Source organism: Lissotriton helveticus, chromosome 2_1, assembly GCF_964261635.1.
Source record: "Lissotriton helveticus chromosome 2_1, aLisHel1.1, whole genome shotgun sequence".
In the NCBI taxonomy this organism is placed as follows: Eukaryota; Metazoa; Chordata; class Amphibia; order Caudata; family Salamandridae; genus Lissotriton; species Lissotriton helveticus.
In genome coordinates this window covers 1,927,412,233-1,927,426,904 of record NC_136059.1, presented here as the reverse complement: position 1 = coordinate 1,927,426,904, position 14,672 = coordinate 1,927,412,233, and the positions used below count along the sequence as shown (strand labels likewise).

The 14,672-nt window shown below is 48.9% G+C and overlaps 1 protein-coding gene across 1 annotated transcript; it reads right to left on the bottom strand.

Moving 5' to 3' along the window:
* Positions 1 to 1,131: 1,131 nt before the first annotated feature.
* LOC144820343 (uncharacterized) lies at positions 1,132 to 1,983 on the bottom strand. Its single transcript, XM_078677910.1, has one exon. It carries the CDS (start codon positions 1,981 to 1,983, stop codon positions 1,132 to 1,134), a length of 852 nt encoding a protein of 283 aa, XP_078534036.1.
* Between the last annotated feature and the right edge of the window lie 12,689 nt (positions 1,984 to 14,672).

Genomic DNA, 14,672 nt, shown 5'->3' with positions numbered 1-14,672 from the left:
TCTGAACTAGACACCTGCGGAGCAGGCCACACCACTTTCGCATTGAAATCGCTCAAGAAGTTGCGCCACACTCTCAGGTCCTCCCTAACCTCTGCCCTGAGGCGCAGGTGGTGATGCTTCTGGGTTAGCCTGACCATTGCCCTAGCTATCGACCTCGAGAAGGGGCGCTCCATGAGAATGATCCTAAGAGCAAAATTGAGCTGGCCCGCCAATACCTGTAACTGGTGCAGGGTAACCTTAGGCCCCGCCAGCGCTACGTCAATTTCCTGGGAAAAAGCCTGAACCTTGTCACAAGGCAGCCTGCATTCCCCTGCCACTGTGTCGATCTCAATCCCTAAAAAGGACATGCATGTATCTGGGCCTACTGTTTTGCCTGGCGCTAGAGAAACCTTAAACTCCTGAAACATTGCCACCAGATCTCCCAGGGCCTGCGCACAAGCCCCCGAGGCCGCCGGGCCCATTACCATAAAATCATCCAGATAGTGCACTACCTCCTTGTAACCAGTCCTGTGCGTGTACACCCACTGCAGCATGGAGCTGAATGTTTCAAAGTACTTGCAAGAAACAGCGCACCCCATCGGCATGCACATGTCGTAATAAAATTGGTGATTCAGCTGAAAGCCCAACAGATGGTAATCCCCGGGGTGCACTGGCAAAAGGCAGAAGGCCGATTCAATGTCTGTCTTAGCCATAATAGCATTGGGCCCTAAGTTCCTCAACTTCAGTAATGCAGCATCAAAGGAGGAGTAAGTTACTGAACATAAAGAAGGATCAATGGCGTCGTTCACTGATGCCCCCTTAGGTGCCGACAAGTTGTGAATCATCCGGAACTGTCCCGGTTCTTTCTTAGGCACCACCCCAAGAGGAGAACACACAAAACCTTCTAATGGGGGAGCAGGGAAAGGGCCGGCCACCCGGCACAGTGCCCGCTCCTTCTCCACTTTTTGCGCCACCACTGTGGGGTGCATGCGTTCTGAGAGCAGAATATTACAATGATCGACTGGAGGAACGCCCTGTCCTGGGATGTGAAACCCTGCAGAAAAACCGTGATACAGTATCTTGGCTGCTGTCCTGTCCGGATACTGATTCAGCCAAAAAATCAGTTTCCCAATGTCCACTAGCGTGGGCAGCTTATGGCTGCGGGGGCTTGTTCTCTCTACCGCCTCCCCCTCCCCGCTCCTTGGACTTCTTATTGCACTTGAACTCTGGATGGGAGGCATGGCCACAGAATGAACAAGCGTGCCTGAATCTGCAATGCCCCGTGGGCCATGTGCACACCTTCTTATTAAATGCCCAGCATGTTCCCTTCTTCTCTCCTGGTCCCCCTTGAGATGTCCGAAAGGACTGCTTCTTGTGCTGCTCCTTGCTGTTAACATTCTGCAGCCACACATTAACCTCAACTTGGTCCCACCCAATGTTTGTATTCTCAACTTTGGCCCATCGGAAGTCCCTATCATAATCCAACCATGCGGTACCCCCATGGGTAGTGTGTGCCTTCAGAATCTTGTTCATGTAAAACAATAAAGATACCGCCAACTCAGGCTTCTTCTCCAACATCACAGTTGTAAAAACATGGAAACCAAAAAGCCAATTTGTTATGGACTCTTCCACCCTAGGCTTTCTAACCCTGAAGGAAGCTTCCTTCCCTTCCCTCTCCTTATATTCAACATCCCTCCTCTTGGGTCTGATTAGCGCCAGGATATCCACATATTCCCCTTTCCAGATTTTTTCCTTCATTTCTATGGGGACATGTGTAGCCAACATTCCCGGCTGGGACAACAAATTCCCCTGGGACCCTGCCACCTTAGTCTCTACCTCTGCAACCTTTGTTGCGGTCTCACATGTCTTACCTCCCACGGGTACTGCTGTTTCTGTCGGCGCAGGGGGGGTCTGCCCTGCCGGCCAACTGGAGGTGCCTCGAGTTTCGACCAGGAGGGCTATTTGTTTGTTAATCTCGTTTAGCGTGCACTGTTCAGCTGACATCGGGGGGCCCATGGAGTTGCTGCTATGCTACTGGGCTTAGGGACCCCCGCCGGTGCCGCTATCTGCCCCAAAAGAGTGGCCACTGAGGCCAAAATGCTAGCTGTAGGATCCTGCGACCCCCCTGCTGGAACCTCTGGTTGCTGCTGGAGCAGGGTGGGAGGGGGGACCACCTTTACTGGTCCCACCCCGTTGGTGCTGCCACGGTCATTCCCACCCCTGTAATCACATTGTCTGATGGTTTACCTGCTGACCCCTGTTCCCCCGGGTTCGGGGCTGGCGCTAGTGCCCTTAGGGCTGCCCTGATCTCCGCCAGGACTGTCCCTACCGGATCCCCTGGTGCGCATCCTGCCCCGTTACCAGGTGAGAGGTGCTCTTCCCTCACCTGCACTGCCGCGGGGAGGGCCCTTATCTCCTGTGGCCCCAACTGAGGTGATGGGGTGGGGGTGGCAGTTATCTCTGGGGCTGGAGGCCGGACAGGACCTACTGATCTCGCGCCCTCCTCTCCTGACCTCTGCCTAGCCTGCCCTCTGGCTTTCTTCTGGTTGCCCCCCCCTTGCCTTGCGCTGCACCCTAGGCTTCTTTACCAAAGGGGGGAAGGCAGCTTTGGGTGGCACCCCATTCCTGCGTGGCCGGTCCCCTATGCCCGCCTGCACTAGCTCTTCCTCGGATACTGGGGACTCCTCGCCCTGGTCGTCGCTACTCTCTTCCTGGTCATTGCCCAGCTTAGCTAATACTAATTTAAGGAGCTGAGCAATTTCGGGATCTTTATCCTTACGCTTGTGGCTCACTTTGCTAGCTGGCATGATGCGCCCTGGATAGCCCCCTCTACCAGTAAATACTGTCTTCCTTGCCCTTGCTCTGTTGGTGCCTCAACACTCTCCCTCACAGAGTAACGCGCTCAGGGCCTTCCGGTTGTGGGCTTGGTGCACCGTTACTGCGCTCAAAGAGAAGCTGCCCACTCGCTTCCTCCCCCGGTGGCGCCTTGATTGTCCTGCCCCACACGTGGTGCCGCCAACGCGTGCCTGGACGCCTGCTCGCTCCCACACTGCAACAAGCCCCATCGCATGCTCGCTGTACCCGGCCCCCACCTCTGCCCGCCCACGTCAGTAGGGAAGGTGATACAGCACGCCCAGGGGCCCCGCAAGCAGCCGCAGACAACCGGAGCAGCAGCGGCCCAGTCGCCAGCCAAATCACACCCCTTCCGCTATCTACGGCTGCCCACAGTCCCCCCAAGCCCACCCAACACCTTACCTGGCGAGATGGACGCCGCCCACGCCGACGCCGCGAAGACTCGACCGCGGCGCCTCTTTCCACGTGGACCGGACTCGGCTGCACTGGATCCCCAAGATTATGACCGCCGACCTCCAACTCCACACGAGGGTAAAGCTTAAAAACTATAAGTTAAATTAAAGAGGGAGGGGGACGCCTCTTGAGAGCCCAAAGCCGGTCCGGTGCAGGCGAGGAAGAAGAGGCCGTGGCCACTTGCACAGGAACCTAAATAGGTCCCGGTCTCCGCCCTCTTCCACACCGGAAGTGCGTCATTCCCTGCCCCGGAAGTAAAAGGCAGCCGGTCGCCCATTAATACATTCATACTGTCCCCCCCCCAAGCCGACACACAGGGTGAGCTGTCGGGTGGGAGATTATGTGTCCACGAGGGCCTCACGACGCGTCCGGTGCAGCAAAGAGGCAAGTAAGATGGCGAAGGGGACTTAAGTACCCCTCGCCCTGCCTGCTGCACGGGACGTGACATCACAGCCCCAACTCTCGCTCTGCCCGAGACTCCTCTTGCCCAGGGGCGGAGTGAGGTGAGAGGGGAGGGGTGGGGGAAGCCCTCTGTTACTAGAGGGCTGCCCTCCTTAGTTGCACCCCGGTGGTGGCCTCGGGCAGCCGTAAAGAGTCAGCCTCCTATCGCACTTGTAGTGGCATGTTCTTTAATTAGTCCCGCCCTAATGAAGCGCTTTCATTTTTCGTTGCAGTGTCATCAATAAAGCGTCCTGTGTTCCCGCTGACAACTAGAACTAGGCAGAGACTTTGATTGGGTTCGTGAGAGGGGTGAGGTTTTCTGGAGGCCAGGGGTGGGCAGGGGGAGCTGTGGTGGTGAGACACCGCGCTGGGTAGGTTTTGAGGAGGCATCTAGTTTAGGGGAATGATGTTTCTGGCATCACGCTGTTTAGGAAGTTATTGCATTACAATTGTCTATGCCTGGGTGAATTGCACCCTCTTGATGTTTAGTGCCATCCTATGAAACAGCCTGACTCCACATCGGAAACAAATGCACGGTGTGTGTGGGGCAGAGGGCTCAGAGTCCTGTATGTGCCAGCTGTGTTTCTGCAGGCTAGTCACATGCCTCTGCAAAGAATGTGTGTTGCAAAAGATATGGAAGGGAAGGGGGCACAACCAAACACACTGTGTAGGCATGAGTGGCATAATATAGGGAATTAATGGCAAACAACCATAAATGTGACCAGGCGTTCATTTCTCCTGAAAGGGTAATTCATCCAGTGTACTACGCATCTTTGGGTGGCAAGGCACTGCGGCTGCTCGGGTTGCATAATTGTGGCCAGGATTTGGAAACATCAACGAGCAGCGCTCATGTGGAACTATTTGGGAACAATGGCTTGTAATGTGAGTATTTCCACTGTTGTAATAATGAAGGCGAGAACGTTATAGCTGCGGGCGCCACTCAGAGTTGTTTGTTTTTTCCCCCATTTTATTCATAATCTGGAAGCAGTAACTTGTTGTGCAGGCTTTAAACTGGAAGCAGTGCTTTAGGAAGTTGAGCTCATCTCTGCTACAGTTCTGAGATTATATAAACTATGTTGATTTCTTGGCACAAGAGGCACAGAGGTGTGCAAATTAAATCTAGGAAGGATGACTCCATGCCGCATTTTCAGGATGTCCACATAAATAATACTGTGAAACTCATTTACATGTTCAGCGGTACTCCTGAAAATCTGGTATGGATCAGAACCTCCTGGACTTGGACACCCCAGGTTTAGCAGGATGATTGGGGCAAACATCCCATTCTTCATAACATTTGATCCAATTCTAATAGCTGTGTCCCGAATGTTGCTCAGGTGGCACCTCCGTTAGGCACTAGACCATTTATCTGATATTTACTCGTGGTGTATTTTCACTTTTCGCATTCTTTGCTTTTGCGTCATGCAATGGTGATTTATGATCTGTTTCTGTGCTTACCTCCATTGCATGCATGCGTTTTCCATGTGGTGGTGTGTAGAAGTTAACGGTTGTTTTGATGTTACTCTTTACTTAATGAGTACAGGCAACATTAGTGGAAGCTTTCTGGGTCATCAGTTATAAAAGTGTGGCCTTCAAAGGAGCCATTAACCAAAGCCATAGTACAGAAAATAAAGCTAGACCATTGTCTGTTATTGCATTTCCAGCTAAGACACCTTGGTGACGTTCCCCCTGTAGGGTGACCATCACACTCTTTACGGACAGTGTTTCACCTACAAATCATTGTTTTCAGTGGTTAATTACATTTGTTCAAAGGGAGCAAAATGAGGCTGCAACACCCAGAATGCACTAAGGTATCACAGAAAAGTCTGGGACTGGAAACGGTGTAGGTAATGGACTTGGGGGCAGGTAGGTTGTTCGAAATGGGGGTCTCTAGTTGGCAGAGGTAGGTACCTTTGTCCAAATAGGGATACACTTCTAAAATAACCCCTGCTCACCCCCTTGGTAGCTTAGCACGAGCAGACAGGCTTATCTCAAAGGCAGTGTGTAAAGCGTTTGTGAACACATACACTTTTACAGTGAAAACACTACAAATGGAAAGCACATCAGTTTAGAAAAAGAAGTGATCTTTAGCTAAACCAAAACAAGACCAGATGGTAGAAAAATTTCAGTTCAAAGCAACTTGCAGATGCAACACTTTTCACAAAAAGTACCTTGGATGCTTCATGCAAGCAAACAAAACGGGCCGCAGGGAAGTTGATGTGTCGGTTCCTTGCTCCGGGGGAGGTGATGTGTTAGTTCCTTACTACTGTGCAGGGGAGGTGATACATTGGTTTGTTACCGTAGGTTTCTTACTGCGTGGGTTTCTTACTGCATGGGGAGGTGATGCGTTGGTTTCTTACTGCATCCCCCAATGGTGAAATAGACTTCGTGCCTCGATACAATGCGACGATCCGGGACGATGCGTGGAATCTTGCAGCTGCACAGTAGGGCTTGCATCGGGATCGGTGTGGTGATCTCGGACTTTGAAGATCGTTGCATTTGATGCGGCATGCAGCGATTTCACGAGCCTTGGCAGGCGCTGCGGCGGTTTCTTCAGTGGCGCGTCGGAAACCGCAACCGATGCGTCACGGTTCTTCAATGTTGCGTTGATTTTCCAGCTCCCAGCGGAAAACATTTCTTTTGAGGTCCAAAACTACAGCAGGCACCTTTTGCAGGACAGAAATACCAGCAAGGCAGTTCAGGGGAGCTGGTGGTGAAGTCTTTGTATCCCTGAGACTTCAGAACAGCAGGCAAGCTCAGTTTCAAGCCCTTGGAGATCTTCCTCAAAATGGGGACACAGCAAACAGCAAAGTCCTTTCTTCGTTCCTTGGCAGCAAGTAGCCACTGCATGCCAACCCCAGACAGCAAACAGCACAAGGACAGAATTTCTCCTCAGCTTCTCCGGCTCTTCTCTTTGGCAAATGTTCCTCTTGATTCCCAGAAGTGATCTAAACATCTGGGGTCTGGGCCCCTCTGTTTATACACATAAATCCTTTGTTCACTGGAGGCAGAGAGTGTCTGTACCCAGCCAGAACCAGTTCTGTCCAAACTGGTGCAGCTTCCTGGCAGGAGGTAGAGACAGCATTGTTGAAGGCAGACCAGGCCCATTCAGGTGAAAGGAAATCTCCTTCCCCTACTCTAAATGCAGCCCATGTCTATTCAGCCCAGCCCTGACTCACCAGGTTCTCTGGGGCCACTGCTCCTCCCCAGCACCTGTCAACCAAAGCCAGACATGCAATACACAAACCTAGCTGAGACACACTGGATGGCTAAGCAAGAAAATACCTACTTTCTAAAAGTGGTATTTTCAAACACACAATTTAAAAATCACCCTCACTAAAAGATACATTTTAACATTCTGAGTTCAGCTATATCAAACTTTTTTTCCCTTCCTTGTTCCCAGTGGCATTTATGTTTATTAGATGTTATAAACAAACTCCCCATTCTATCCTATGGGAGCGGGTAGCCTTGCAATAGTGAAAAATGAAATTGGCAGTATTTCACTATCAGAAATGCCACACACATCCAAGCATGTCCTACCTTTCACATACAATGCCCCCTGCCCTCAGGGGTACATTGGGCCTACCTTAGGGGTGACTAACATGATAGAAAAGAGAAGATTAGGGACTGGAAAGTGTGTGCACTTGTCAAGTCGACATGGCATTACCAGACTGCACACAGGCTCTGCAATGGCAGGCAAGAATTACATTTTACAGGCTGCTTCTGTGGGTGGCACAATCAGTGCTGCAGCCCATTAGCAGCATTTGATTTACAGGCCCTGGGCACACACAGTGCACTGTACTAGGGTCTGACTACCAAATCAAATATGCCAATCATGGAATCACTAATCCATAACAACAATTTACAAAGGGAGCACTTGCACTTTGGCACTGAACAGCAGTAGCCAAGTGCCCAAAGCATCTAGACCAGCAAAACGGAGTCCAACACACAGCAAAAACACAGGAGGCAAAAGGCAAAAAATGCAGGGGAGACCGACGCCAATGGTGCCAGGTCTAACAGAGGTGGTTGCCCTGCCTTCCTCTCCAGCAACCCTTGGTTTAAAAGAAGCGTGTCCTTCACATCGCTCCATGACATGCACCTTGAGTTGCTTGCAGTGGACTTCTTTCGTATCCTTTGGTTCCCAGGCAGACAGGCAGGAGGCCCTCTCCCTGAAAGGGGCTCGGAATGATGGTAGGCATTGTGCCGAGATGATCCTGCTTGCTGGTGGTAGGAGGAGGTGTGAAAGCCGAACAGATGCTTATGCTTAGAGTGGTAGTTCCCTGGTGGTATAATGGCTTTTAAACGAGTGAATTCCCTTCAGTAGGGTCCAGCAGTAATATGGTGCAAGCTTGAGTGCATGAACCATGGCCCTCCTAATCGAGTGGTCATAGGGAGGGTATCAGCAGTCAATCTTAATTTAAGCTGTTGTTGTGCATAAACCAGTTTTGTCTTAGCGAGCCCAGCAATGTTTTATGCAAAGCACAATAGCGTTCTCCCCAAAGCATAATGTTTTCATTGGGTGGGAAAAATTGATTTGATTGGGCAGTGTGACTTGCTGCGGAGATACATGCTGACAGTACAGTCTATGTTCTTTTTTTATTTGAACAACTATGATCACTTCTAGGTGGTCTGTGCATGCATTAGCCCAGGGTTGCATGCAGGTTGCATTTCTGAAGGTGCAGAACTTGAACATGGGCACCTGGGGGAAGTTTATTGTTTCTTTTGACCAGTCAGTCTGTTTTGGTCAGTCAGTTTCCTGAGTTGGGACAGTTGGGTGGCTCGCTTACACACTCTCTGCCTTATGGCGGTATGGCTGTCTTAGGACGTTTCATGCCCCCACCTTCTCGCCACAGTTGATCAGCGAAAGGGGTCTAGGGCTTTTGGTCGCCGATGTCTCTGCGACACCATGTGGCAGGGACCAGTGAAGTCAGCAGATACTATTGGATGGCAAGAAAGAGATATAATACCTAAGCAGCATGGGAGACTGTATCTCACAGTCTGTTTGATGGATGGTGTGGTGGTGGAGCAGACTGGAGCCTTAGGATGAGTGTGATGAAGCCCAAGGAAGAAAGCAGTAGGTGCACTAGAAGCCTAACAGGCCTATGCCTTCGTTTGTGCATGAGCCACAGGAAGAAGGCTGGAAAAGTCCATTGGATTCACTACACGGTGATCAGATGAATGGAAATGGAAGTATGTAGAGGTTGAGTGAAAGGTTCCTGAATCATGGAGCAGAGTGGGGTGGCTTTTGATAAATTATTATTAGTTTTTATTTTTTGCAGTATTACATTAACTCTGAAAGCAAAAGATTTGGAACTACCTAAAATGCAGTTTTTTTAGGTCGAGCCTGGCCAGCGCATACGCTGCTCTGTGAGGCATACTGTATCGAGGAATGGACTTGAAGCTCCACCCACTCCCTGCTCACATTTTATATTGGCTTGTGTCATTGTCCATTGCTGTTTACTGTTCGAAAGGCTCAGTAGTCCCTCCTTAGTACCGCCTTGTCTCATTTTGTAACCTCCCATGGCGACACCCCCGTTACATGTGTTGTTGCTCTGTAGGCTTTAATTACAGCCTCCCAGCACTATTTTCTAAAACAGCTTTGTCCTGCCTGCTGTTGCAGACAGGACACGCTCTCTTCTAAAGCTATTTATATTATTATAGCATGCATTTGCAATGCAATAGGTCCTGCATTTGCAAGAGTTTAAGCTATTGGCATTGTAAATGACAATGCCTTTTATTTATCCGTTTTAAAAACAGCACATACATAAAAGGCATTGTCATTTACTATGTCTACACTCGTAGTGGGAGGGGGGCCGACTGCTTGGTCGTCGGCATGGTGGCCTCCCTGCTTGGGAGAAACTCCAGTCCCATGTCGGGAGGCAAGGAATCTTGGAGTGTGGCTGGATGCAGACCTGGCCTTTGGCCCCCAGATTGGCCGAGTGGCAGGGGTATGCTTCGGCGTTCTGAAAATCTTAAAGAAGGTATTAGATCTCCTTCCTGTTGCAGCTCGCCGAACGCTGGTGCATGCCCTGGTCACATCGCGCCTTGATTACGGCAATTTGCTGTATCTGGGGGCCACGGGAAAGGTCATAAGCCGCCTCCAGGTGCTGCAAAATGCAGCCGCTCGCTTAGTACTGAGGCTCCCTAGGAGATCTCCCTCTAAAGCAGCGCTCCAAGCACTACACTGGCTTCCTATTGGGAGAAGGGTGGAGTTTAAAGCCCTCTCCACATGTCACCGCATTCTGAACGGTAAAGCTCCTGCTCTGCTACGGAGCTTGGTGACCTGGTATGAGCCCACGCGCAATCTCCGCTCCTCCCGCACGGGACTTTTGATGGTTCCAAGAGTAAGGAAGGCCCGTATGGGAGGGAGGTCTTTCAGATACTTGGCTGCCAAGTGGTGGAACGCCTTACTCCTGGAATTGCGTTTGGAACCGTCTGAAACCATCTTCAGAAAAAAACTTAAAACTCATTTATACAGTAGGTAGGCGTTCATGAGGGTGGTTGGACTGTAGCTCCCACTTATCATAGCGCGGGGACACGCCGGTGGGCGTACTTCCAGGCGCTCTATAAATGTCCAAAATGAAATGAAAATGAAAATGTCAATACCTCAAAGTCTCATAAATGTGAGACCTCTTGCATTGCAAATGCTTGTTTTGTTAAAAACAGCCCTTGTCTCTTAAAGGGATAGGGTCAGCTTAAAAAACACATTTACAGGTAACTAAATACATCAAAAGGAGCATATTGTGTTCCTCCACGATGCCATAGCTGATATTCACAAATGAAGTTTTTCACATTACAGCAAACCGTTCACCTATTGCTTTGTGATTCTTTAATAGGTGAGTGCATTTTCATGCCCTCGTCTCTTACCCACAGCAAGAGGTCGCAAAGTTTAGTTTGTGAGGCTGAACCACAATTCCAACTTGCAGAGCACTGTTTCTAAAGTGCAACTCACTGGTTTGCTGTCACAAACTTGTGGTTTACGATCATGAAATCGTTTCGTGCACGAGGCCCTATATTTGAACAAAGTACATTTCTAACAACTGCAAAGGAATGTTATTACGTGGAAAAATTTGAAAAATCTTTAATAGTAGTATTTTTTTCATAGCACATAATAATACACATTTGCTGTTCCAAGGCGACATTTTCACTGTTCTTTTGTATTGAAACTTAGGAATTGTCTGAACTCCTTCTTTTTTAGGTGTTGTTCGGTTACAGAAGGTAGCCACACACAGACTCCCATTGAACAAAGTCAAACTTTTCTCCAGTACGTACTGCAGTACAATTTTAGGATATTCCAGGGTGATACATTGGGCTGCTGGTAGAGGGTGATATGAGCCCTTCACAAGCAACAGACACAATCCTTGTTAGGGGGAACAACAGAAGTTGCTAAGTTAACTTGTGTTTAACGTTCTGGTAGCTTGGACACAATTTAAACAGGCTTAACATCGAGGCAATGTGTAAAATGTAACACATTATGTGACATCAAAACGACAAAAATTCAATCAGTAAACCCGGAGATATGAAATTAAAAAAATGTAAGGTAAGCATAGTGCCTAAAACCGCAAAGCGACACTAGCAGTTATCTGGTCATGCAAGATAGGGTGAGGCCAGCAGGGCTCGGGCAGGTCCAGGTGCAGGTCCAACCAGGTCCAGTGCAGCAGGCCAGCTGGGCAGTTTCAGGGAGGCCTCTGAAGCTTGTTGTGTCCAAGTAGCTCAGAACAGGATGCCAGCTAACTAGTCCTTGGACTTACTCAGGTAGCCTGGGATGAAGGGACAAGTTCCAGTCTTCCTTCTCAGACAGCACCGCAGGCCACAGAACGCAGGGCAGTCCTTCTTCTGTGGTGTCCACAGGTCCAGGAGTGGAATGAGGAGTGGGTCTCAGGACCCAATTTTCATACCTTTGCACCCTTTGAAGTGCAAGAAGCTTCTAGACTTCTCCCCACAGAAGTGCCTGGAATTTCCTGATTTCCTGCTCTGATCCCAGTCTGTCTGGGGGCACAATAGGCTAAGAAGTTGGGTCAATGTCTCTGAAGTGCAGGTTTTTTGCAGAGCTTGGTCCCATATTTCTGCCTTGTGTGGCCCATCCTGCCAACATCCAGCGCCTCTATTGTGTGGCTGTCTTAAAGGAATAGTCAAAGGCCAACTGCCAACTACAACTAGTCAAGTCACCCAGGAAACAGGCTGAAGGCACCAAATGGTTAGAGGAAGAATATACCAACTCCCTAAAAGTGGCATTTTCAGGATTGTGACTTAAAATCCGAGTTTACCATTCAAGAGGATTTTAACTTACAATTCACTGCACACCAAACATAACATTTCAACCTGGTACCCAAAAAATATTATCACTTATTATATGTAATAATTAACCCAATGTAATTTTATAGAAGAGGTAGGATTCAAGGAAGTGAAAAAAGATGATATGAGTTTTCACTACCATGACATATAATACTTAAAGCACAAGTCCAACTTTTTTTGCAACCTTTCTTTATATTTTCAGAGAAAATAAAGCAGGGAAGCATCATAACCAGGTGAGGTCACCACTCAGCTGGTCCGTGCAACGGGCAGCAGTATCCGGGAAGGCGGGTGAATCAGGTGAATTGCGATCTTATGATTAGTAAGTAGGGTGCCATTGCAGAGTCCTTGCAGTGAGGACCCTATGCCTTGCATGCTTGGCTAGTCGATAGACAGTCAGTCACGGTAGGGAGTGACAGTAGCGAATCGTATTGACAATACAATAATAGCAAAGCAAAAGAGGCGAGAAATGCAGGGGTGGGGTGGAGCTGGAAAGGGACAAGGAATTTAATGGGGTCAGAAACCATGCCTAACAAAGTACAAAACAGAAAAACAGGCTGTTGGAGGGTCTATTAAAGCATAATTGCTGCATGGCCAGCAGCATAGTGTAGAAGCTTAGTGAACAGCTGTAAGTGTGTGAGTATGTGCTGGGTAGCCACAGATTTGATGAAAGTCAGGAATAGAGTGATGCATGAAATTCTTTGCCATGGGTTGGCATCTAGTTGTTCATCAAGTTTCTTGGCCTCGGGAGAGCACAGTGGGGCAGCACCCTAATTCAGGGTCTAATCTAGGGTCTCGCCCACCTATTGGAAGGCACCCCATACTGTATTGAACAGTCCAATTTGTCTTGTAGGGCCAGTGAATTAAGTTCTATAACCCATTTCATTGGGGTAAGGCATGTAGGTTGGCGCCAAGGGTGGAGGATGCATACCACCACCAGTACTGTGGCCAGCCAATGGTGAGTATGAATGTCCATTTCAGGGGCATCGCCCAAGTCATGTAGGAGGGCTTGATGTATGTTGGAGTGAACATAATGAGGTGGAACTTTTGTATTATCTGGCAGTGTTATAGTATGTGCAGTAGCTAGCACCCCTGCCTGAACCTCTCCAGCATTTGTTGTGGGACAGAAGGTACATCTGTTACAAACTCTTTGGGGACAAGTACTAACTGTGTAATACCTTGAAGATCAGGAATCTGAAGTGGGATTCCCTAAGGGCTCTGTCATGGGAGTGAAGCAATTCTGTCCAATATGTCTGGGTGTATTTTCTGTCTAGGGCAATCTGCCACTTGATGAAGGTCAAGGTTAAGGTAGACTTCGAATGAGCTTCTCCAATAAGCACCCTATATAGAGAACCCCATACTCAGAGGTATTGTAATATAGGCGAGATTGAAAGTTCTACCAGAGGGGGTCTGACACGAATTGGAGGCAGTGGGATAGCTGGTGGTACTTCCAATAGTCTGCCTAAGTGACTTCAAACTAACCTCTAAGAAATTGGGAATGGCTTAAGAGTGTCCTCACCAAGGAAATGATTGATCTGCTTCACCCCTGGCGTTCCAAGTTATCCAGTAAAAAAGGCTCTCCATCAATGCAGTGGGAGGCGTTATTCTACACCAGTGTCATGCTCTGGAGAAGAGGGCCAACTCCTAAGAGTTTATGGGCTGTCATCCATGCTCTGGCTTGGTTATTCTGCCTGGGGGAATGACGACAGTAGATAGCATGGAGGGGATGTGCTCGCAGACCCAGTGAGGCGACGATCAATGGCGACACACACCGGTGCCTACTTGGGGTCACCCATGTAAGGGGCTATCTAGGAGAGTTCAAAGGCCAGGCTATGGAAAGAGATGTGTAGGAGGTGGAGGCTTCTAGCCATTGTGCTGGCCCAGAGTCCAGTGGCACTCAGTCTTGATTGCAATCCACTCCAGATGTATGATTGGATGTCAGCTTCTATCCCCAGAAGAAGCGTGCGGGTACACTTAAGGGAAGCATGCTGAAAACATCATTGTATCTGGATGCTACCATTATGTTTACGGTTTGCACTCAACCACAAAGGGAGAGCTTTAAGTGATGTTATTTGAGAAAGTCCTGATTGGACTGCTCTGAGAGAGGCAATAGGTTATCTTCCTCCATTCTTCAAAGGCCACTGTTCACTCTGATGCCAAGATATCCTAAGCCGCAAGGTACCCATCATATGTCTATAGTGTGTAGGCATGCCCTGGTAGTCCCTCTCAATAGCAGTAAAGCCTCACTCTTTGCTCAGTTAATTTTATATCCCAAAAGGCAGGAGATATGAACTATAATGGACATGACTAACAACAGCGAGGATTCCACCCGGGAGAAGATGAGGGGAATATCGTCCATGTACAGGACCTCCATCAACTCTATAGCTATTCCACTCACCTCCACTGAGGAAATTATGGCAAGAGATATAGGTTCCATTGCCAGGAGAAATAGCAATGGAGAAGAGGGCAGCCTTGTCACCTGCCTTTGTGAATAGGGAAATGCATGATGACAAGACGACTTCACAATTAACTTCTGCCCTGGTGGAGTCATAGCAGAGCCGGAATATTGAAATATAACTGTCCCCAATTCCTATTTGTGCCATAACTCTGTAGAGGCAGGGCCATTCCACCTAGTCAAATGCCTTTTCGACATTGAG